Source organism: Aethalodelphis obliquidens, unplaced genomic scaffold (genome assembly GCF_003676395.1).
Source record: "Aethalodelphis obliquidens isolate GAN/ISIS:26980383/991018 unplaced genomic scaffold, ASM367639v1 scaffold41, whole genome shotgun sequence".
Classification (NCBI taxonomy): domain Eukaryota; kingdom Metazoa; phylum Chordata; class Mammalia; order Artiodactyla; family Delphinidae; genus Aethalodelphis; species Aethalodelphis obliquidens.
Genome location: NW_020837985.1, coordinates 17305576 through 17329019, shown reverse-complemented (window position 1 = coordinate 17329019; position 23444 = coordinate 17305576). Strand labels below are relative to the sequence as shown.

The following is a 23444-nucleotide window of genomic DNA, read 5'->3' as shown; positions in this document are numbered from 1 at the left end:
AGAGGCCAAAGCCCATAACCACCTCACAGGCTTAGTCTCTGCCCCCTTCCTCTCCTTCTTCAACTTGTTACTGCTCTCCCTCATGCACCTGCCCTTCTCTGGCCTAGGGTTTCTGCCCACACTCCTCCCACTGTGGCCTCAGGACCTTTGCACGGGTTGTTTCCCCCAGTACTGTTCGGTCTCAGTAGCCCTCCACTGCTTGTCTCCTCCCAGTCCTTCCCGTGCCTGCTCTCATCGCCCAAGCTTTCACTGGTTCGCCTCTGTTTCCTGGGCTGGACTGTGGGCTCTAGGAGCACAGAGATCAGTGTCTGCCGCCCCTGCTTCAGAGCACAGATTGATGTTCAATATAGGTTAGGGGGGTGAAGGCAGAACTGGTTCCAGATACGCCCACTGGGGCAGAGAGTAGGGCAGAGGGGGTGAGACGGTGACCACGGGCCCAGGGGTGGGCACACACAGGGCTCCTGGCTCTGCTGGGGGCACGGTGCTGGGGATACAGCACTGGGGGTCCCCACTTAAAGTCTGGCTCTTCAGTGACATGCGACCTGCCAGGCCTGGAAGTGGCACACACGGAAGCAGAGGAAGGTGGCAGAACATAGAACCAACACCAGATCCTTCCCATTTGACATGGATAAGGGGCTGGGCCCAGCTGTTGCAGTGTGAACCTGGGCAGGGTGGGGCTGGTGGACAGAGACCCTGAGGCCAAGAGGCTCCTCGGGGTATGGTCCCTGCGTGGGCCTCGAGTGCCACAGTGCCCCGCAACCCACTGGGTCCGCCGGAGGCCAAAGTGGCCTTGCCTTGGGACCTACGCCCCTCTCCTGCAACAAAGCCCCCTATACCTCAGCTCTCGGCGGGAGAGACTCAAGGTGGCCTCCGGTGCAAGGGGGCTGAAACTTCCCAAAGGGGTTAGTACCTCCAGCTGTCCTTTCCCAGCCTCTCCTAGCTGGACCCCACCATGGGGCACAGTTGTTAGGGGAAACACTGACTGAAACCGCCTGCCCTGGCCAGGCAAAGACAATAACAGTTTGCATGAGTTATTTTACGACAGGAGATCCTGGTAAGGAACATGGAACTAACAAGCCACCACTAACCGGAAGAATACAGGAAAGGTCAAAAGGAGACACCAGTCCACGTGTCCTACCAACCTCCCAGAATCCTCCTCGCTGGAACCCATCCTGGCTGAGCGGTTGCATGTGCCACCAGAAAGTTCCCCGAGTCAGAATGATCGGCCAGAAACGACCCAGAAAGTAACCCCATCACCATAAAGCCCAAGACTGCGAGCCACGCGGCAGAGCAGTCCTCCTGGGGTCCCTTACCCTCCTCCTCTCCGCCTGGGCGCCCCTTCCCAATAAAGTCGCTTGCTCTGTCAGCACGTGTGTCTCCTCGGACAGTTCATTTCTGAGTATTAGACAAGAGCCCGCTGTCAGGCCCTGGGAGGGGTCCCCCTTCCTGCAACACAGTGACCTCGACCTCAGGGTGCTTGAAAGGAGGTGGGGTGGAGAGGACTAAGTAATTGCTTCCGAGCCGCATGTGTGCTCCACAACCTGGCCTTTTCGGACTGATGGCCAAGGCCTAGGCCCAGCTGCCCCTCCCCGCTGGGCGCCCCGAGGGGCTGCAGGCTCTACCCCGAACGAGTGCGAGCGCGAGGGCGGCCTAAATGATCCCCTTGGGAGCGTCCGGGCCGTAGGACACATGTGTCGGTGCTCTGACGCCCGGTCGGTCAAGAGGGTTGGGAGCCTCGGGGACGGGGAAATTGACAGACAGGCAGGGTCTGGGACAGCGAGCCAGGAATGGAAGAATCGAGAAGCTGGATGAAGGAACAGAAATGAGGGAAAAGCGAAGGGCGATGGAGGAATGGGACTGAGGAAACAGGTGCAGAGGGAGGGACAAAGGACAGGGTAGGGGAGTGGAAGAATGAGGGAAGGGGTGGAGGAGCAAAAGTACACGGACAGAGCGACAGGGCCACTGGGATAACGGAGGGGGACAGGGACGTGGTCCGAGAGCAGTACTGGGGCGGACTGTTCGGGAGGCGGGGAACCCAGGGTGAAGGGAGTGCGCCTGGCCCGTCCCGCTGGCGCCCCGAGGGTTAGCCCGGTAATTAGGCCTCGGTCCAGATGGGCCCCCCAGTCCCGCAATCAAAATGCTAATTGGGCCCGTGCCTCCGGCTGCGCCTCTGCCTGGCCCCCCTGGGAGGGGGCAGGGACGAGTGGCTCGGCCGAGGGGGATCCCCGTCCCCGCCCCCACTGCGGGCCCCGCCGGCTGCGGCTCTGCGATAAGGGGCCAGCCGCGCCCCGCCCCCGCCCCTTGGGAGCAACTGCCACGCAAGATGAATATCCCGCCACTGCCGCGGCCTGGACCGCCGCCACAAAGCGGGCCTGTGGTCTCCGCCGCGCCCCCGCGCCGGGCTGGCTCGCTCACAGCCACGCTCACTCGGCTCCTGGGCTGAGATGCGGGAGGAACCGGAGACCCGGGCAGGCGGCGGGGCGCTGAGCTCAGCGCGCCCGGCACGCCCCCGAACGCGCGCCCCCGGTGCGGCCCTCCCGCCGCGCGCTCCCGGCAGGTGTCCGCGGGACCGCCGTGCCGCCCCGCACAAGGTCACCGCTCTCTGCGCCGGGTGCGCACGCGCTCCCGGCTCGGACGCGCCCGGATACTCCCGGAGCCACCCCTGCAACCTTGGTCCTCAGGGACGGAGGGCTGCGTTGGGGAGCGCTCGGAGCTTGGAGACCCGAACCTCCGGGCGGGGGAGGGTGAGGGGACAATGGCGGCGCCGGGCCCTAATTGGGGACATATGTCCTCGCGCGCGGCCATTGTGCGGCCCGGAACTCCCCGCACCCCCGCGCCAGCCATTGGCTGCTGGGCCTGACGTCATGGGGGCTGCAAACTCGGGGCGGGCGGCCGGGGGAAGGGTTATCCGCCTGGTTGCGGGGCCGCGTGGGGGAGCTGCAGGCGCGCGGGAGGGCGGAAAACCACCAGTGAAACCGAATTTCTGGAGCAAGGGCAAAGCAGCCCCTCTCCCCCTTCACATCCCGCTCGGTGCGTCGCCGCTGCGCTCGACCTCCGGCCCTTGGGAGGAAGGCGGGGGTGGAGGAGGCCTCTCCAGCGGGCGCGGGGTCAGCCCGGGTGACCGAGTGGCAGGGAGCCACTGCGGCACAGGGCGAGCGCAGCACTTCCACACTGCACTTTCGCTGCCTCAGCATTCGCTCCTTCGCCTCCCGCCTCCCCCACCTGCCCCCGCAGATCCCTCGCCTCCACACCCGAGAGTTAGACTGGCCGGACCATTCTGGGGTCCGCCCTGCGTTCCTCCCCCAAAGATCCCAAGTCCGGGCTCGTGGGTCCCAGGCCTGTTTCCACCTCTCCCCCCACGCCCCACAATGCCGCGGACAGCTGGGCCTCCGTTCCTGGAGTCTCTCGGGGGAACTCCACACAAGCCGGGCCGCGGCATCCCCAAGACCCCTCCCAGGAGATCCTGGCGGGGGCCCGGCCCAGCGCAGCCATTTCCGCCGTCCTCTCCCCCACTCCTCCCACCCCCTCCCTCAGCTCCTGGGCTTTAAAAGCCGGAGGCTGGGCCGGGCCGCAGGCAGAGGCGGCCGCGGGTGCAGGAGGCCGGGCCCAGGAGCTGTCGGAGGGCCGAGCCCCGCCCCCGGAGCCCCCGTCCCTCCCTCCCACCTTCCCTCGGCCCGCCCTCCCAGCGCACCCCTCCCCCCGAGGACCCCCGCCCGCCGCCCGCCGCCCGCCGCCGCCGCCGCCGCCGCCCGCTCCGGCTGCAGAACAATAAAGCAAGCCTCCCAGAGACCCGCTTCCGAGGCCCCCCGCCCGGCGGCCGAGCCCCCGCGGCCCGCCCCTCGCAGCCCGCGCCGGCTGCACCCGCCCGGTCGCTGGCCGAGGTGCTGGCCGGGCCGGCGCTGGCCGCGGTGCTGAAGCTGCCGGCACTCCCGCCGCCGCCCCGTTCTCCGGGCCCGGCGCCGCCACCTCCGGGGGCATGGGGGGTCGCTGACTGAGGCTCCGCCGCGGTGGCGGGGGGGAGGGGAAGGGGGCCGCGGAGCCGGGCCAGCCCTGCACCCACTCGCAGCCTCCGGGCCCGGGACGGAGCCGCTCCCCCCCTCCCCGCCCTCCCAGCCTCCTCCCCCGCCTGTCCAGGGGCGGCACTGCGGGCTGGGGAGCCGGGACCAGAGGAGGAAAGGAAGGAAGGAAGGAAGAGAAGAGAGAAGAGGAGAAGAGAGAAGAGAATAGAAGAAGAGAAGAGAAGGAAGGAAGGAGAAGAAAAGGGATCCCGAGGAGCAGAGGAGGAAACGCAGGACAGGCAGGCAGAAGAGAGGACGGCACTCGCGCGGCAGCACCCAAAGGCCAGAGTGGGGACCCGTGCTGCTTCCGCCGCCCCTCGGATGGTGACGGGGCCCCGCCGCGGCCGCAGCCCCCCCGCGTCCCGGCTCCGCAGGCCCACAGCGCCGGAGCCCCGCAGGAATCATGCCCAGATCCTTCCTGGTCAAGAAGGTCAAACTTGACACGTTCTCCTCGGCAGACCTCGAGAGCTCCTACGGGCGCGCCCGAAGCGACCTCGGCGAACGACTGCAGGAGAAAGGTGTGAGCTGGGATGAGGCTGGGGGCGGCGAGGGGCCCAGGGCAGGGCCGGAAGGGGTAGAGGGCCAGAGTGTGGGGCTGGAGGGAGCAGGGGCCCCAGGAAATAGACCCGAGGGAACCAGAACCAGCAGGAGGCAGTGGCTGGAGTGGGGCTTGGAGGGGAGGGAGATGGGGGGTAGGGAGAGGGGAAGGCAGAGGTAGGCCAGAACGGAGCCAAGGCTGGGCAGCGAGAGTGTCAATGCAGGAGAGACTGTGGGGAACAGGGGGCAGGAACAGGAGGCACCTGAAGGTACACACTGACCCACACCCTGACCGACACAGCATGGACACCTGCTGACATGACAGGACTTAGCGATGCATGCAAACCCACACTCAGGAAGCTGAGCCTGCTTCGGAGCCCTCTCCTCTTCTTTGGCTACACCTCCAGGACCCCCTGCTAGGGCCATCAGGGAAGTGCTATGAGCTCCAGGGAGTAGCCATGTGGTCCAGTGGGGGCGGCCCACCTGTCAGGGCAAAGGTCCCAGCCGAGGCAGCAGCAGTGTCTTCTTCCCTGAATCCAGGGTCAGGGAGAAGGGTGTGGGCAGGTGGGCTGTGGGCCGGGAAGTCCAAAGTGCTGGAGGCAGGGGGAGGCTCTTTGTGTAAGGGCGTCCAAATTCAAGGACAACTGTTAGCACGCAGGCAAGGGGTCTGAGAGTGCCAGCAGCTAGGGTGGTGAAGCAAGTGTGACCTGAAGAAGCATAAGCCTGTGTGCGAGCCTGTGTGTGCCCATGTGACTGCGTGTGGCCATGTGACTGTGTGCGCTTGTGTGTGACCCTGTATGAGTGTGTGCCTGCCTGTGTGCCACTACATGGGACCATGTGACTCTGAGGCTGCTTTGCGTCCATGTGACTGGTGACCCTAGCCGAGAGTGTCTGGGTGGCTGCATGTCTGACCCTGCATGAGTAGGTGGCACAGGCCTGGGTCAGCATGCAGCCCACCCTGAGGGGACTCCAGGATTGACAGTGTCTGAGAGGCTGAGTGTAACCCTGAAGAAGCCAGAGCCTGTATTGTGTGGGGTGTGCATTTGTGACTTTGAGGTTGTGAGACCCATCTCATGCCTTGAGAACAGCTGCAGTTACCGGCATGAATAATGCTGCCTGCCTGCAGTTTGTCCCTGTGAAGGTGTCCCCTGGTGGACGCCCTGGCACTGTCTCCAATGCAGCATCTTCCTGGTCGTCTGTCCTGGGGCTGAGGAAGGCCCCCATAAAGGATTAGGGCCTGGGGGAAGAGGGCAATGCGGAACAAGGTAGGACCCAAGACTGCAGGATGACTGAAGGGAGTGGGGGCAGAAGCAGAGTGGATGGAGGGAGATAGGGCTGGAGCTGAAGGCGGTCAAATCCAGTGAGTAGTGGGAGAGCTGGGAGATGAAAGGGAGGTGCTAGAGGTCTGCGGGAGGTAGAATTCTCCAGGGCTTGTGGGGAGACCTCGAGCACCGGAGAGGGTCGGCATCAAGGCTGGGCGCGGGTTCTCAGCACAGTGGAAAAGCCGCTGGGAGCCATGAGAGCGGGAGCGACGGGGTCCCTGGACAGGCGGTCCTGGCTTTGTGCGCTGCGGGTCTGCAGTGTGTTGCATAATCAGGGAAAACTGCTGAAGTGGGGAGAACCCGAGGGGGAGGGAGAGGGGGAGGGGAGGAGGGGGGGAGGAGGGGAAGGAGGGCGAGGGAAGCGCCGCCCCTCCCCCCTGACCTTGAAGCTCCGCGGAAGGTGGGGGGGGGGCAGCCGCGCCCGAAGATGCGACTCTTTTCCTCCTCCTGCGAGGGTGGGGCGGGGCCGGGCCGGGCCCTGTCTCATCTCTCCTCTCTTCTCTTCCCCTCCCTGCCGTCTCCATCCTCCCTGCCCCGCGGTCCCTCGGCCCCTTATTCTTTGTCCTCCTTGTTCCCTCCTTCCCGGACCCCGCTGTCTCCCGCCGCCCTCCCGTGTGTGTCTCGCCCGCTGCCCGGTTCCTCTCCCTCTGTCTCTCTGTCTGTCCGCCTCGGCCCTTAGGATACCTCAACGACTACGCGGGGCCTGCCTCTGTCTACGATGGCGACGCCGAGGCGGCCCTGCTCAAAGGGCCGTCCCCGGAGCCCATGTACGCTGCGGCCGTGCGGGGAGAGTTGGGCCCGGCGGCTGCGGGCTCGGCGCCGCCGCCCACCCCGCGCCCGGAGCTGGCCACAGCCGCGGGTGGCTACATCAACGGCGATGCGGCGGTCAGCGAGGGTTATGCTGCTGACGCCTTCTTCATCACCGACGGGCGCTCCCGCCGCAAGGCCGCCAACGCCAATGCCGCCGCCGCCCCCTCCACGGCCTCGGCGGCGGCCCCCGACGGCGACGGCGGAGGCGGGGCCGGGGCAGGCACGCGCGGTGCGGGATCGGGGGCCGGGGGTCGGGGCGGCGCGCGCGCGGGGGCGAGCACCGAGGCGCGTGCGGGGCCTGGGGCCGGCAGCGCGGGAGGCCGGCATGCGTGCGGCGAGTGCGGCAAAACGTACGCCACGTCGTCGAACCTGAGCCGCCACAAGCAGACGCACCGCAGCCTGGACAGTCAGCTGGCGCGGCGCTGCCCGACGTGCGGCAAGGTGTACGTGTCCATGCCGGCCATGGCCATGCACCTGCTCACGCACGACCTGCGCCACAAGTGCGGCGTGTGCGGCAAGGCCTTCTCCAGGCCCTGGCTGCTGCAGGGCCACATGCGCTCCCACACCGGCGAGAAACCCTTCGGCTGCGCGCACTGCGGCAAGGCCTTCGCCGACCGCTCCAACCTGCGCGCGCACATGCAGACGCACTCGGCCTTCAAGCACTTCCAGTGCAAGCGCTGCAAGAAGAGCTTCGCGCTCAAGTCCTATCTCAACAAGCACTACGAGTCGGCCTGCTTCAAGGGCGCCGCCGCCGCCGGCCCCCCGGCCCCGGCGCCCGCCGCGGCGCCTCAGCTCAGCCCCGTGCAGGCCTAGGGCGGCGTGGCCTCCGCCGGCCGGGTCGGCTCTCAGCAATACGGGCCCCCAGGGAGGTCTCCGCCGGCGAACGGGCGGAGGGGCCGGAGGGCGGGCCCCTCCTCACAGCAATAGGGGGAGGGGGCCCGGCCCCGCCCCGCCCGCCGGGGGCCCTGCCGGCCCCTTCAAGCAATAGGGTCCCGAGGGGAGACCCACCCCGAGCCCCCTCCCTTCCCCTCCAGGGTGCCCCAGGCTTTTTCCCAGCAATAGGGTCGAGGAGACCCAGAACCGAACCTCATCTCCGAGTTAGGTCTCTGAAGACCGGGGTGGGGTGAGGTAGGGAGCGCCCCCTTCCTCCCTCTTCTGCGCCCCTGGATCGTGTCGCAGAGACTCAGGTCTTCCCCACCCCTTCCCAAGCCTTCCAGGGCCAGGCCTGCGGCCTAGACGTCCAGGGAGCCGGTCCCTCCCCAGCAGCAGGCGGGGGAGGGGCAGGATGGGGGGCTGCAGAGGCGTCCCTACTCCTCAGTGTTCGTTGAACCCCAGGAGTGTTAGACGCGTTGGGGATCGGGGAGGGGGGCGGATGGCGGCACCTCTCTCCCTTGGGTTCCTTCTGGGGCCTCAGTCCGAGCCGCTCTCCTACCCTCGCCTCGCATCCCCTGCCAAATCCGAATTCTTCCAGCCCAGCTTCCCGGGCTCTGTCCTCCATAACGAATAATAATGACGCATATCAAATCGCATGGACTTATCCGACCTCCTCAGAACCCGCTCCCGCCCTGCCCCGGGGCCCCCTCCCTCGTACCCGGGCATTCGGTGTTGGAGGACGGATTTCTGGGGCCCGGCAGGCAGGCCTGGGCACAGCCCTCTACACACCTCTCTGTATTCGCTTTGCGGGTAAAGCCCCCTGGGGGGGGGGTTGCGGATGCGTCGGGTTTCTTTCTGTATTTGTACGTTATATTTATGAACGGATTGCACTCGGGTCAGGGAAGGGGCGCTGCGGCCCCTATCCTTCCCGCCGACGCCAGGGGTTTGGGATGTCCTGGATCACTTTCCCCGCCCCTGAACCCCGCCCCACCCGGGCTCCGCCTCTTGGGAGCCTCAGGCCCCGCCTCTCAGAGGCCGGTCCCCTCCCTGGAACCCCAGGCCCCGCCCTCACTCTGTTGCCAACTTACGCCCGTCTATGCCAAAGCCTCGGCGGCGACACCGCCCCAAGGGCCCGCCCCATTGGCCGCCGCCTTTGTGACGTCACTGCATGCAGCCCCACCCACCTCCCGTCCCTTCCCGGGGCTGCCCGCTCCCTGTCCCTCTTAGTTAGTCCGAAGCCGACTATAGAGCAATAATGCGCACTGCATGCGAAGCTGCCGCCGCCTCTAGAGTTACTGAGAATCAGGTATCCCCCTGCCCCACCCACCCCATAGGCCCCTAGATCAGGGACGCTGCGCGGGGCCGGACGCGCAGACTTTCTTCCCCCTCCTCCTCCCTCCTCCTCCTCCTCCCCCCCACGGCAGAGGCCGGCGGGTGTAATGGTTTCAGGGGCGGGGCGGGGTGGTTGCCCCCCAAGACCCCTCCTTCAGTCGTCCATCACCCACCAATCCTTCATTAGGCACCAACTATGTTCCAGGCCCCCTTCTGAGTCCGCTAGGGACGTGGCGACCTGCGGGGTGTGTGTGTGTGTGTGTGTGTGTACGTTTGTGACGGGCCCAACGGGCTTGGGTGGGCCAGGGATGGCCGCAGGTGCAGAGAGAGCCGCGGTCCCTAGACCTAACCGTGGCCCCTCACTCCTCCCCGCCCCAGCGCCGAGCTAGTGCTGGGGGCAGTGGGGCTCTGCCTTTGACTTGGGCCTGGGTTCTCAGCTCAGGTGGCACAGACCGAGGGCCCCAAGGCCCAGCGCCACCAGGGCCACCCATACCGAATCCCATTCCTTCCATCCCCTGGCAATGAGGGCTCTGTCACGTCAGTCCAGGGCTCCAGGCCAGAAGAAAAGGTGCACGCTGGAGCATTTGACCTGGCTAGCCCCATCCCCGTGGGTACCAAGCCCAGCTGCTACTCCGCTGCTCCTGCAGCGGGGCACCTGGACCTGAGAGGCCAGCACAGCAGAGCCCACGTCCAAGACCCCTACGTCCCAGCTTGGTGTTCACACAGCTCCCAAGCTGGGGCCTGCCCCGCTTGCGCTGGGCACACCTGCATGCACACGCACACACAGGCACCCCACTCTACCCCACATGCCTATCTACCTACCTAAGGAGAAGGCCGGAGGGCTGTGGGCCGGCCAGGGTCTCCCGCTTCTCCCCACACCCCGCCGCCGCCGTGGAAAGCCATGGGCCCCCTCCCGCCCCCATAACTAAGCAGCACAATAACCGACTTAGCGAATTCAGGTAGAAGGAACGTTTAGGTAGCACCTATTTTGTACTGATTCTACGAGTAGGGCCCGAGATGCGGGGGCCCTCGGGTGGGGGCTGCGGCCGCCGGCCCGCCCCGCCCCCACCCCCGCCTGCGCCCCGCCGCCTTGTACATACTCCCACCCGGAACAGGCCGGGATTTTTACTCGGGCCGCGCCCCTCTTCCGCCCCCGTTTGGGGCCGGGCCGGCCGGACAGACGGACGGACGGACAGACCTCCTTCCTAAGCACAATAGCACCAGCTCCCCGGAGCACCGCACCTCCACGAGGAGAATAAATGCCACTCTTGATAGAACTCGGAGTGTCGGGCTGATGTATACAGGGCTGGGCCCGCGCAGCAGGGGGCACTGGGGTCACCTAGGAGGCGTCTTCCGGGTCCTGCCGCTCGTAAGAGGTCGGGGCAGGCGCAGGCCCAGCGCTGGGAGTGGCACCCTACCCACACAGCCTTGGAGTCGCGCCGCTGCCTTTTGCTGGGGTGCGCCCGTGTCTTCTTTTGCGAGAAGGCAGTCTTCCACCCTGGAGGGCCGGCTTGTCAGACCCCTGAAGGCAAGGCAGTTAGCATTTCTCCTGTGGCAGATGACTCTGCTCTGTGCCAGGAACTGGGGAGGCTACAGTCAGATCTGGCCCGGGACTGATCTAGAATGGCCAGAGGAGGTGCAGCAGGGCCTGTAATCCTGTGGCCTGGGACACCCCCACTCTTCCTGTAGGGGCTCCTGCTGTCCCTACAGGCCTGACAGCCACCAGCGAGCCTTCCTCGATGCCACTGGAGAACATGGGGACAGCAGAGGGTGTGGGGTCTGACCCCTTCCTGCAGCCTGCTGTCCACATCCTGACTCCCAGACTCAGGGGATATGTTCCCACACTGAGGAGCCCTCCATAGGTAGCTGGGCCAGGCTGGCTCTGGGGAGGAGGTGCCCAGGGGTCATAGGAGTTCCCACAGCCGCCCACAGCCACCCACAGCCCTCGGGCTCTAGACAGGACGTCATGTTGAGGAGATGAGGGGCAGGGCTGTGCTGGGCTCAGAGAGCCCAGGGACATGGACTCCTACCGCAGCAAATGCCCTCGGCACCCAGGGAGGTAGGCATGAGCTGAGAGGTCCCACATCTTTGGAGACATGTGGTCAAACCAGGTCATCTCAGGCCCAGAGCAGCTGTCTGCACACTGGCAGGGGACAGGCCCACCCAGACTCCACTGGTATGGACAGCAGGGGAGACTGACCTGCAACAGACCATAGCCTGTGGGCCTGCTGCTCAGGGTGGGGCTCACCTGGAGGTGGGCGCCCCCTTCTGGGGAGCGTCATCAGCCTTAACAACCTCAGGAAAGCCCCCAGTATTGGTAGAGGATAGGTGGGAAGCATTGCCTAATTTGCATATGAAGACTGAGCCTCGGGGGAGGAACAACTTGTCCAAGGGCTGCCTTTGACTTAAGCCCTGCCCAATACCCCACCCATCCTAAACTCAGATTCACACCTGGGTGGGCACCAATGGCAGGGAGGAAGGCTCTCAGAGGTCCACTCCTCCCCAGGGCTCCTCAGCTTCGGGGTCTGGATTGACTGTTTCTGCTTCTCCAAGACTCTAAGGGGCAGTGGGGGTGGAAGGATGGAGGCTGCCTCCCCGGTGCCTGGGACGAGCCCACGCTTGTCTCCACAGGTGTCCATGGACAGAACTTTGCAATCCAGAGAACAGGCTGCTGGTCACCATGTCCAGTGTCTTCCCTCACAGGCTTCCTTGGCCTGCCCGCGGTGCCTCCAACCTAGTGTCAGCTCGAGGCCCTTTCTAAACCCCAAAACCCTTCCAGCCCTTTATTCGACCAGACCTGCAGGTTCCTCACCCCGGGCCAGGTGTTGCTTCCACCAGCAGGGAAACTCGCCACTGAGCTTTCTTCGACAACTCCTCATGCACACATTTGTCCCCAAACAACCTCACCTACCTTGACCTTTTGCCTCTCCCCTGTGGGTCTGGGCCGCACCGCACCCAGGATCCTGAGGTGCTGGGGCTGTGGGCGGGGCTGGCGTAGGCCCCACCTCCCTCCTAGAAGTCCCGCCCACTATCAACCACAGGCCTCCGCCTCCCTCAGACAGGCCCTGCACCCCGCTGGTACAGGGGCTCTTCCTTATTGGTGCCTTCACAGCCCCTGCCTTCCCATTGGCTCGAGGCCTTCATCTTGCTCTCAACTTCGGTGGTGGAACCCTTGGTTCCCCCACAGGCCCCGGTCAGATCGGTCCTTTCTGGCGGCCCCCAGTCCACCCTGGTCCCCTCACTCCTACTGCTTCTTGTCTGCCGACGACTTGGAGCCTGGACGCGGACACAGGCAGCCGCTTCTAATACGGCCCTTCACTCCTCGTTGGCTACTGCGCTCAGCCTCTCTGGGCCTACTGGCAGCCTGAGCCGTCGATCTTCTCCTCTACCAATCAGCGTGCCAGTCCGGGCCGGCCCTCTAGTCTTGGCTCTTTATTGGAGGATGGCAGGGCCAGAAGGTGCGCGGAGACACGTGGGCGTGGGTGGGGAGCTTACCACTAGCTGCCTGGGAGAGGTCATTGGGAGGGAGGGCCAGAGCTCCCAGGGCTCACCCCTACGCTGCGGGCTCCCGAGAGGACCCTCTCCTGCGTCCGACCTCCCTTGGGATCAGTACTCAGAAAGGCCTAGCTCCCCCTGGCTCAGGTCTGCCTAGGAACAGACGAACGTTCTTGGACACTGGATAAGAGACGGGGCTGGTCCTGACCCGCCGAGGTTGGGCCATGTGGGCACGCAGGAGGGGTTCTGGCGCCCAATGAGGGCGGCCCCTTTAGCAGGCTACTCGAAAACACCTGCAAGGTAGCCTCAGCCTGCCAGGAGGGGATGCCAGGCTGCTATAAGTCGCAAATGGTCCGGTGGCAGAAGCACGTGTCACCAGGGGGCCCAGGTGCCTGTCCGTGGAGGTGATGGATCCAGGGCAAGCCGGGCGGGAAGGAGGGCTGACCTCAGGCTGAGCCTCTGGGTTTATTTGCTTTCAGAGAGGTGATCTTCTCAGCCTTGCTTACCTCAGAGGAGTGAATGGAGTGGGTTCTGCGGCTAGGGGTGTTTCTTGGGTAAACCAGGCCTGAGCCCCCAGTGAACCCTCGCATCCGGAAATCCAGGATACTCACACTCCATGCTCTTTGCAAAATGCAGGTCAAGCCAAGTGGGACCGGACTTGCCCGCCCACGGTTCTCCCCGTGCAGTTGTTATGGTGTATTAGTTGCTTCATTTAACGACTGGATGACTGCAGACTGTGCAATGACACAGAAGCCTCTGGGCCGCCGCGAACTGGCACTTCAGGATCCCCACGCCCTGGCAAAACTGGCCCGGGTGCGAAAGGCGGGAAGCTCTGCAAGTCTGCGGACGAGGGCAGAAGGGGGCTGGGTGGAGAGGTGGGCCGGGCGTGCCCATTGTGGGGGCGAGGGCAGCACCCTTGCCCTTCCCCGTCCTGGGCCTGCAGGGGAGAAGTGCTGCCCTGGGCGTAGGTGGGCCAGGTGGAGGTACCCGGGACGCGGGGCCTGGGGCCTTTCTCTCGCTCCATCCTTTGGCCTGGCGCTTGTCTGAACAACCTAAGCGGAGGAAAAGCGGGGGCCTACGGTAGTAACTAGAGGGCTCGCGGAGCATCAACGCCCTAGGTGTCTGTCTGACAGTAACGCACGAGGCATTTCATAAATAACCTACATCCCCACACCCCGCGCCTGGGCTGAGGCATGACGAAACCCTGCGTTGAAAGAGCGGGACAAGGGTCAGGCAGCGGTCAGGAGGGGCTTCCAGCTGCCAGGAAGCCGCGCGTTTTCCGCCGAGGCCCTCGGGGAGCAGCGTCCGCCCCTGGCTGCGCGCCCGCCTCCGCGCTCCGGCTTGCGCCATGAGACTACAACTCCCAGCGTGCCCCGCGCGCCAGCGGACTACAAATGGACGCGCGCCGCGGCCACGGGCCAGTTAGCAGCTCCGGGAGCGACGCTGCCGCGGGCTCGGGGAGGACCCGGCGTTTGCGCGCTGATTGGCGGCGCAGGCTACGGCGGCCGACAGGGGGCGGTGGCGGCCTCTGGCCGAGGGACCGGAGGCGGGGCCTCGGGCCTCGGGCGCTGCGAGCGCGGTGGACCACGACTCCGCCGCGGCTGGGTGCGGGCTGAGGCCATGGGCGATCGCAGCGGCGCGAGCGGCTCCCGGCGCCGGAGGACGGGGTCGCGGCCCTCGAGCCAGGGCGGCAGCGGGCCCGCGGCGGCAGCGGCGGAAGAGGAGGTACGGGACGTGGGCGCCGGGGGGGACGCGCCTGCCCCGGAGAAGGACAAGGACGGAGACGTCGACGTGGGCAGCGGCCAGTGGGATTTGAGGTAGCGGTGCGCCTGACCCCTAACCTTTGACCCCGACCCGGGGCCTGCGCGACCCTCGCTGTTCCCCCAGGCGTGTCCGCCGCAGCTCGGATTCCGAGCCCGAGAGCCTGGCTTCCGGACTTTGCGTGGACAGGTGTGCCCCTTGGGCCTCCGCGGGGAAACTTAGCGAGAGGTTAGGGGTGGAGGGTCGCCTGACAGAGTCACACAGGTGGGGGCGCCGAGGGGATCCGGCCCAGCTTCCAGACGCCCCCCCCTGCCCATCTTTAGGTGGGTCCTGAGGCTCTTTCCCAGGGTGAGCCCAGAACCTGGAGCCTGAGGTGGGCTGGTTCCAGCCACCCGCACTGTCTTCTTCCTGGAAGGAGATGGATGGCGTCTGGCGGTGTGTGATGAAGGGGGCCCCTCCTGAGGGCTATGAGGGGTGCCTTGTGGGTAGATAAGGCTCCCAGAGGAGGGTGGGCTGGCTGGGGAGTGGGCCAGCAGGAGCTTGGGACTGCCTGAGGAAAGGGGCAGGGGGCAATGCGAGAGGGTTTCTCATTCCTTGCAGACCCTCCCAAGAATGGTCTTCACAAAGGTCCCTCATCCTTTACCCAGCGATTGATTGGCCTGGGGTCCTGCTTATATTACCAACACAAATGCCTGCTCTAGGGTCAGAGATGGGTCCTGTATTGGGACTCTCATCCCTGGCTGGGGTACAGGAGAAGGGTTTGAAGTGGGCACACCCACAGGTGGTCTCCCTGCTTAGCTGAAGGACTCATGGGAAGCGGGTGGGGAGCAAGCTGTGGCTGACGGCGAGGACCTGGCCCACCTGGGCATTGGCTAAGTCCTGCAGCTGGCTCCAGGCGGTCGCTTTGTCGTCCTCCACGCCCCCTCCCCCCACCGGAGCCTTCCCGGCCCAGGGGCCCTCAGGGACTCTGGCTTTGGAAGCAGCTCCAGAGCTAGAGATTATCAAGGAGGAAGTGGGCAACCTGTCAGTGGGTTGGCAAGGATTTGCTCTCTCATGAAAGAAGAACCGAGGCTTTCTTCACTGGGTACTGTGGGGAGGGGATGGGCAAAGGCAGCTGTGGTGCAGGCACTGTCCTTGCCCTTGGGGTGCGCACAGTTCACCTGGGAGATAAGATAATCTCAGCACTGAGCAGTGTGGGCAAAGGTCTGGCGCAGAGTTCATGAGGGCGGCTCTCCTGAGGGGTGCTGGCTTCCTGTGGGCCTGAGGTGGGACTGAGGGAGGATGCAAAGGATAGGAGTGTCCTGGAGTCCCCTCTGCCACCTCCCCACATTATCCTCTCCAGGAGGCAGGGGCGTGGCTGGCTCCATCTCCCTCTGGAGGGGGTGGGATTTGGGGTCATTTTGTATGAGATGGGGGGAGTGTGCCAGCTTTGGGCCAAGCTGTCACCCTGGGCGGGCAGTCACTTTCCTGCTCTACGCAGGTCAGATGGCCAGAAGCCTCCCCTGTACTCCTGCTAGTTGGGCTGAGCCAGCAGGAGCCCCGACTGCCCACCGTCAAGGCTGGGACCCTTGGGAAGAGGAGCTGGAGGTGGCAGGGGTGGGCCACAGTCCCCTCGGGTCTGCAGGACACACAGGCTCTGTGCGCTTGTCCCTCATGCCAGATACCGCAGGGGTTGGGTCTCCTGGGGCAGAACCAGGCCTTGCTCTGTCTGCCCGCTTGGCATCTGGCCTCCGCCGCCCCTCCTCCCTGTCATCTTCCTCTCACCTGCCGCCTCTCCTCCCTGCTTGTTCCTCCCCCTTCTTCCTCCCTCCCCTCCCGACACTTCCTGCTCACCTTGGCCTGGCCGGGGCGGTCACGCTCTGGGTGGGGCCGGAAGGAGGGCCGCCCCTCTAGCCCTGCCTCTCAGCTCATTCCTTTCAGGTGCACCACACTCGCCTGTGCGCTCTCCAGCCCTTGGTTCACGGGCCCTCCAGGCGGGGCCTTCTTGTCGTGGGGCTCTCCCAGGGGTTTGTCTCTGGGGTGTCCTCTGTTTCTCCCTCTCTAGCAGGGACTGAGGACACGGGGAGCCCACCCAACTGGAGGAAGTGCCAAGGGGGTGGCAGCTGGGAGGCGAGCTGGCACCCTGCCCCCTCCTTGTTCTAACTGGCCCTGGAGCTGGACCGTGTGGTCCCGCGTGTGTGGTCCACACTTGGGGCTGTGCCTCTGGGCAGACTTTGAACCTCAGTGAGCCTCAGTTTCCCTGTGTGCCCGCCTCCCAGTGCTGGTGTGAGGTGGTGAAAGAGGTGATACTTGTGATGAGTTAGAATGGCTCTGCTGGCTGGGTGGGACTTGGGAGCAGGTGGGCAGGCCGCTGGAGGGCACAGAGGCGTGGGCAGCGCCTGCAGTAGGGGAGAGGGTGACAGAGCTCTGGGCAAGGCGGCCAGGCCCCGCGTCCATGCCAACCATGCCTGGTGCCCTCTGGTCCACTGCAGCTGACTGCATCGGCAAGGCTGGACCTCTGGGGGGATTGGTGGGCGGTGGGCTTCCTTCCCTGGGTCGGGCCCTCCGACCTCTGGGGGCACAGAGCTGCCTGGGTTGGGGGTCGTCAGAAGGCCGGTGGAGGGACCTGAGGGGCGGGTGTGGGTGGCTTGGGGAAGGCCTTAGGAGCTTGACAGCAGCGATCTGGGAGAGCTTTTATAATGTTACTTGTTGTCAGGTTTGGAAAATGCCACCGCTCCCTCACCCCCAGTTTCATCTTAGAGATTGCTGCAGATAAAGTCAGCGTGGTCTTCTCGGTGGCCCAAAGCGGGCAGGGGTCACGCTGTTGTGAAACAGTCCCCTGGGCGTGTCGAGCCGGGCGTGGACATGCAGATGGCGGTTGGCAGCTTGTAGCATGAGGTGGCTTTGGGACGCTTCCAGTAAAAGCGACTGGGCTTGAATTTGGGGGAGGGTTCTGGGCAAGCCCGGCCAGTGGAGAGGCCCAGAGACTGTCCTGTCTGGGGAGCTGGGCCTTGGAGCTCTGCTTGCCTCTTCGAAAGGCAGAGCGCCTGGGGTGGAGCTCACAGCCCCGCTGCGCGTGCTCCAGGATGGCGCTGGAGGGCAGGTGCGAGGAGGCCAGGGCTGTGACTGGGAGAGGCGGGTGGGCCAGGTGGGGGCAGACCTCGGTCTGGGAAGGCAGAGGTCAGACCGTCAGCACTGCCCTGGCTGAAGATGCTGAGTGGTGTCTCGTCCTCCCTGGCCCTCATCTCCTGGGTGCGGCTGTCTGAGTGCTGACCCCAGCCGTAGCCAGGCCTGCCACAGAGGCAGGGCCACCCCCGGAGGCCCTGTCTTCTCCTGTGCCCCAGCTGCCTCTTGAGGTGGAGCTGTGTCCACAGGAGGGAAGGGGAGGCCCTGGCTTCTCTTACAAAACCGGAGGCCTTGCTTAATGCCGTGGAAGGCCTCCTGGTGGCAGGGCACTCGGGGTGAGGCGGGGCTGCCGCCAAGGACCGGCACGAGGTCTGAGCCTTGCCCTGCCATGCTGTGGCCCCTCCACCTCTGCCTCGCCCTGAGGGTCAGGCAGGGACGTGAGGGTCTGCGTCTGTGTCCCCCAGCCCCGGCGCTGGGTGGGAGCGCTCAAGGGCGGGGGGCACTGAAAGTGCCTCCGCTGGCTTCTACTGTAGACCTCCCTGCCATCAGGCGTCCAGTGCCTGGGTGCTGGTGCCCGCTGGGACCTGTGTGGGCCAGATGGAGGGAGGAGGCGGTTGGAGTGGGGCCCTTGGCTCACTGGGTGGTGGGCTGGGCTGACTGCAAAGGCAGATTCGCACCCCCCCATCTGTCCAGCATTGCCGGATGGGCCCCCGGACCCCTGGGGTGGACTCTTCCTGTGGGCCATCAGCACTCCTTAGCCAGCGAGGGTGGCGGCAACCAGAGGCAGCTGCGGGGGGAGGGGTGCTCCCAGCCTGGGGGACTCCAGCCGCCCCGTAGCCAGCTCCTGCCTGTGGCGTGCCCCGCCCACCCGCAGTGTGGAGCGGCAGGCCTCTGGGTGTTCCTGAGAGCTTGGCACGGCCTGGCCCCTCTCTGGTGACAGTTGGGGAGTAGGCTGGTGGGCGGATGGGCGTGCGCTGCCCAGAGTGAGGGGCTGGGTGTGGCCAGGTTCACAGGTGTCTGCCAGTGCTGGGAGGCATGGGCCTGCTTTGGGCCTCGCTCGAGGTTCTCACTGCCTTGGGCTCTGCGGGTGCCCACTCCTGCTTTCCAGGTGCCACCGCCTGCAGGATTCTCTGTTCAGCTCTGACAGTGGCTTCAACAACTACCGTGGCATCCTGAATTGGTGTGTGGTGATGCTGGTAAGTAGGGTGGCATCTTGGAGCAGGTGTCCCTGTGGCCAGGCGGGGCACGAGTTCTGCCCCCTGGGGCGGGTGGCCAGAGCTTTTGTGGCTGGGCTGAGTGGAGGGGGATCGCGGTGGCGGTGCCTGCAGCGGCCGTATACTGGGCTCCCGGAGGGCACACACTCAACCCTTGTCCCTGTTGAATCCCAGGAGACGCCTGCAGGGCTAGCATGGGAGCCTTTGTGCCGTGGGCTGTGCCCGAGGGGCTGGGGTCTCCTGAGGGGCTTCTCTGGCTTGGCGTGGGGGCAGGAAGGAGTAGATGGGCTGGTGGGCCTTGGGGCTGTGGAAGGGGTGCTGTGGGCGCAGGGCCTCCTGGCAGCGCGTGTGAGTGGTCTTGGGGCTCCGCGAAGAGTTTCCTCTTCTGTTCCAAATGGCCCTCATGGGCGTGGAGCCCCCGGGCAGGCCTGGACTTGGAGGAGCAGGGGTGAGAATACGGTTCTAGCCCCGGGCTCCCCTCCCTCAGTCTCAGGAGGGTGAGAGTGGGGAGCCCCGCGCCTGCCTCGCTCTGCGGCCTGGTCGAGGCCACTGCTTCAGGGGCCCCGCTCCTCCGGCATTTGGCAGCTAGAGTCCAGCGCTCCAGGGTACAGCCTTCGGGCGGGGCAGGGGGCAGGGGCCTCTCTGGGCTCTGCCCCCGCCACTCAGGGCTGACGTGGCACATCACCCTTGACCCTCCACCCGACGTGTCTGCCTGTCTTGGGCGTGGCTCCCGCGGCTGCCCGTGTGCAAGGGGCTCCCGCACCTTCCCTGCCTGTGGCCCCAGGAGGCTCCCTGGGGAGCTGTGGGGCACCATGCAGCCTGGTGGGTGAGAAGCTGGCTGGGCAAGGAGAGGGCGGGCCATTGGCCAGCCCAGACCCAGGAGATGACGTGTCCCTGGTCTCTGGAGGCCGTTGCCGGCCGAGGCTGGGTTTGTGAAGAGGGGGTCGTGTGGGGCGGGCCCTCAGCTGCCTGGGCAGCACTGTCTGCTCCCCTGCAGCCCCTGGGCCTGCCTGGCCCTTTGGTGTCGCCCCAAAGCCTTCCCCCTGCTTCTGGTACCTCTGCCACACCCTTCCTGTAGGAGACGCGCATCCCGCGCTGCGTCCCCTCTGCAGCCTGGGCCTCCAGGTGGGTGCTACCTGTTTGCAGCTCCAGCTCTCGCCTGCTGTGAGCTCTCAGGACAGGCCACCGCCAGGTGGGGTGACACTGTAGGACCGCGTGTGTCCTGGTAAGCTGGCCGCTCAGGCGTGTGACTGGGAGAGGGTGTGGCAGCTGGCCCCTGCATCTCTGAGCTTGTTCACCTCCTCGTGAACCTTGCCAGGTAAGGGACCCCACCAGTGTCCCCTGGAGAAGCATCACTTTTCTGCGGACCCTTCCGTAACCTGCACGGGGCCTGTGCCTTGTGGGGTGAGGGAGCAGGTCCCCGTCCCTGCAGAGGAAAGCCAGGCCCCCAGCCACTGGCTAAGGCAAGAGCTTGTTGTGATGGGGCTCCATCCTCAGCTGCTGTTGCTGCAGGAATGGCCGAGGCGGGCAGGGGCGTGAGTCACAGTGTGGCGTTCCAGGCCCAGCTTCCCCCGGCCCCTCAGGACTCTGGCCCACAGGGCGTGGGCACTCCCGGTGCAGCACCTGCCACACAGCCGGGCTCTGCGAGGACTGGCCTGACTGGCAGGGCGGCGCCCTGGGCGTGGGTCGTGGCTCCATCCGGCAGGCTTGGACTTTGGGACTGTTGCTGTGGCCTTGGGGCCCTCACCAGCTCGGTGGGATGGGTGCGGGCTGCTGGACGGCATGGGTCTCTGTCTGCTGCTGAAGACACAGGCATCTGGGAGATGCCTGGTGTCGGGGCGGCTCCTGTTGGCGTGCCGGGGGCAGTGCCGAGGGGCTTCCCGCCCCTGCGCTGGCGTCTGCGGGGTGGCTGGCGAGTCTTGGAGCTTGGCGTGAGGTCAGGCAGGGCTGGGCCTGCAGGGTGGAGGCTGCTGCTGGGACCCACGGGTGCCGGGAGGAGCTGGGGTGGCTGTTCCGGGGCCAGAGGTGACGGAGTCGTGTCCCTCTCTCTCTTGCAGGTCTTGAGCAATGCGCGGTTATTTTTAGAGAACCTCATCAAGTGAGTGGGCCCTGGCCCTGCCCCACCCACTGCCAGCTCAGGCCCCGCCCTTCTCCCCCGCTCAGACCCTCATCCCCCACCTGCCCATCCGCAGGTACGGCATCCTGGTGGATCCCATCCAGGTGGTGTCTCTGTTTCTGAAGGACCCCTACAGCTGGCCCGCCCTGTGCCTGGTCATTGGTGAGCTGAGTGCCCAGGAGGCCTCGGGTGGGGACGGGGCTGACCCGAGCCTGAACCTGCCCTGTGGCGCTTCTGTCCTCAGTGGCCAACGTCTTTGCCGTGGCTGCGTTCCAGGTGGAGAAGCGCCTGGCTGTGGTGAGCAGCACCCTCACGCCCACCCTCGCCCTGCCCGGAGGTCTGCTCCTCTCCAGCCAGACTTAGGGCAGACCAGCAGCCCGGCCCACTGTGTCTCATCCAGGCTTTGGGGCTGTGTGTGGCTTTCCCGGGAGGGGCTGCACCACAGGCCTGGCAGCCATGCCCTAGGGAGACCCTCTGGCCGGGGAGTGAGGGCCCCCGGCTGAGCGCTGTGCTTCCCCCCGCCACCTCAGGGTGCCCTGACGGAGCCAGCAGGGCTGCTGCTGCACGTGGTCAACTTGGCCACTATTCTCTGCTTCCCGGCGGCTGTGGCCTTACTGCTTGAGTCCATCACTCCAGGTGGGCCACCCATCTCAGCCCCATCCCAACCTGTCTCTGGGGCCCGTAGGAGAGACCTAGGCGAGCCACAGGGGCTGCCCCTGTGGCCGTGGCTCTCCTGTGGCCAGTGTGGGAGGTGCATGGCCTGAGCTTGCCTCTCCTGCAGTGGGCTCCGTGCTGGCTCTGATGGCGTACACCATCCTCTTCCTCAAGCTGTTCTCCTATCGGGACGTCAACCTGTGGTGCCGACAGCAGCGCAGGGCTAGGGCCAAGGCCAAGGCTGGTGAGGGGCTGCCTGGGGCTGGGGCCACCCCGGGCTGCCACCTGCTGTGGGGCTGGACCCGGGCAGCATCGCAGCCTCACCCCGCCCTGCCACTTGCTCGTAGCTGCTGCGGGTAAGAAGGCCAACGGGGGAGCCGCCCAGTGCACCGTGAGCTACCCTGACAACCTGACTTACCGAGGTGAGAACCCTGCCAGGGCCTGGGGGAGGGGCGCTGCTGGGGGCCGGGGCCTTGGCCTGCTAGCCCCACCCTCCCGTTGCAGATTTGTACTACTTCCTCTTTGCCCCCACCCTGTGTTACGAGCTCAACTTCCCCCGCTCCGCCCGCATCCGAAAGCGTTTCCTGCTGCGTCGGCTCCTTGAGATGGTGAGGCTGGAGGCTAGGGCCCTCGCGGGCTGGGGGGCCACGGGGTACTGGGGGGTTCAGCCCGCTGTTCTCTGCTTCCTCCTCCAGCTGTTCCTCACGCAGCTCATGGTGGGGCTGATTCAGCAGGTACGTGGGCTGGGCTGGGGGCTGCGCTGTGCGGGGTGGGGGAGTTGCTGGAGGAGGGTAGCTCGGGCGGCCAGCGAGCTGACACCCTGCCCTCTTTGCAGTGGATGGTCCCCACCATCCAGAACTCCATGAAGCCCTTCAAGGTGAGCAGGCAGGCCCTCGCGGGGTGGGGTCTGAGGGCGGGGCCGAGGGAGCCAGCTGCACCCTGTCTCTGCAGGACATGGACCACTCCCGCATCATCGAGCGCCTCCTGAAGCTGGCGGTGAGCAGCCTGGCGGGTTGGGGCATGTGGGGGGCGGGGTGGTGGTGTTCTGGAACCTGGCACGCGCCTCCCCGCAGGTCCCCAACCACCTCATCTGGCTCATCTTCTTCTACTGGCTGTTCCACTCCTGCCTTAACGCCGTGGCTGAGCTCATGCACTTCGGAGACCGGGAGTTCTATCGGGACTGGTGGTGGGTGGCCTTGGGTGTGGGGCCGGGGGCTGGGGGGGGAGGGCCCTGGCGCAGCCCGGTCACCCGCCGTCTCCCGACCCCCAGGAACTCTGAGTCCGTCACCTACTTTTGGCAGAACTGGAACATCCCCGTACACAAGTGGTGCCTAAGGTGGGTGTGGGCGCTGCAGCCAGCAGGCGGGCGGCACATGGCCCGGGCGCCCGCCCCACAGCCGCCCGCCCCACGGCTGCTCCCTTTTGCAGACACTTCTACAAGCCCATGCTCCGGAAGGGCAGCAGCAAGTGGGTAGCCAGGACGGGGGTGTTCCTGGCTTCGGCCTTCTTCCACGAGGTCAGTGCCCTGTGGGCGCGTCTGCCCCACCTCGGGCGGGGGTGGCCGAGGGGTAAGCTGACGCCCCTCTCGCCCCCACCCAGTACCTGGTGAGCGTCCCTCTGCGCATGTTCCGCCTCTGGGCCTTCACGGGCATGATGGCTCAGGTGAGCACCCCGCGTGGCCGGGCATCCGCTCCGCGCCCGGGAGCCAGCCCCGTGGTCGCTGAGGCCTGCTAACCGGGCCCCCGTGTCCCCAGATCCCACTGGCCTGGATAGTGGGCCGCTTCTTCCGCGGCAACTACGGCAACGCGGCCGTGTGGCTGACCATCATCATCGGGCAGCCGGTGGCGGTGCTCATGTACGTCCACGACTACTACGTGCTCAACCACGAGGCCCCGACGGCCGCGGCCTGAGCCGCTCCGGGCCGGCCCTCCCTGCTGCGCTGCCCGCCTTGCCTCACTGCCCGTGGCTGGAGCCGGCCCCCCACCTGTGTGCTGGGGAGAGGCCTGGCTGCTCGATGCTGCCTCTCTGCCCCTATGGGGCACCCTCCTGCCCCCTCAGGGACGGCAGACTGGGCCCGTGGGAGGTGCCAGCACTCGGGAGCTGTGCCGATCCTGCCCAGGGGTCTGAATGTGTCAATAAAGCGCTGTCCACAGTGAGCTCCCTCAGC

The 23444-nt window shown here is 66.0% G+C and overlaps 2 protein-coding genes across 4 annotated transcripts; both read left to right on the top strand.

Moving 5' to 3' along the window:
• The first annotated feature begins 4224 nt into the window (after positions 1-4224).
• Positions 4225-13769, top strand: SCRT1 (scratch family transcriptional repressor 1). The gene is made up of 2 exons (XM_027132308.1): positions 4225-4576; positions 6597-13769. The coding sequence occupies exons 1-2, from the start codon at positions 4462-4464 to the stop codon at positions 7538-7540; spliced, it is 1059 nt and encodes a 352-aa protein (XP_026988109.1). The 5' UTR covers positions 4225-4461; the 3' UTR covers positions 7541-13769.
• A 99-nt stretch (positions 13770-13868) lies between these two features.
• Positions 13869-23433, top strand: DGAT1 (diacylglycerol O-acyltransferase 1). 3 transcript variants are annotated; one of them, XM_027132285.1, is made up of 17 exons: positions 13869-14244; positions 18402-18489; positions 20565-20605; positions 20700-20785; positions 20868-20920; positions 21154-21259; positions 21405-21521; positions 21625-21699; positions 21782-21885; positions 21973-22011; positions 22113-22154; positions 22229-22273; positions 22351-22463; positions 22548-22613; positions 22706-22793; positions 22877-22939; positions 23032-23433. In XM_027132285.1, exons 1-17 carry the CDS (start codon positions 14048-14050, stop codon positions 23185-23187), a joined length of 1479 nt encoding a protein of 492 aa, XP_026988086.1. In that variant the 5' UTR covers positions 13869-14047; the 3' UTR covers positions 23188-23433. The 3 variants fall into 3 exon arrangements, with proteins under 3 accessions (XP_026988086.1, XP_026988087.1, XP_026988088.1); XM_027132287.1 differs by lacking the exon at positions 13869-14244 and adding an exon at positions 16532-17270; XM_027132286.1 differs by lacking the exon at positions 22877-22939 and having other exon boundaries at positions 13952-14244.
• The last annotated feature ends 11 nt before the right edge of the window (positions 23434-23444 follow it).

Excerpts from the sequence above, each read along its gene's own strand:
- DGAT1 (XM_027132285.1), top strand. The coding sequence starts at position 14,048 with ATGGGCGATCGCAGCGGCGCGAGCGGCTCCCGGCGCCGGAGGACGGGG. Across the intron at positions 18,490-20,564 it reads ATTGGTGTGTGGTGATGCTG|GTCTTGAGCAATGCGCGGTT; the intron begins GTAAGTAGGGTG and ends TCTCTCTTGCAG. Across the intron at positions 22,012-22,112 it reads TGGTGGGGCTGATTCAGCAG|TGGATGGTCCCCACCATCCA; the intron begins GTACGTGGGCTG and ends CCCTCTTTGCAG.
- SCRT1 (XM_027132308.1), top strand. The coding sequence starts at position 4,462 with ATGCCCAGATCCTTCCTGGTCAAGAAGGTCAAACTTGACACGTTCTCC. Across the intron at positions 4,577-6,596 it reads CGAACGACTGCAGGAGAAAG|GATACCTCAACGACTACGCG; the intron begins GTGTGAGCTGGG and ends CTCGGCCCTTAG.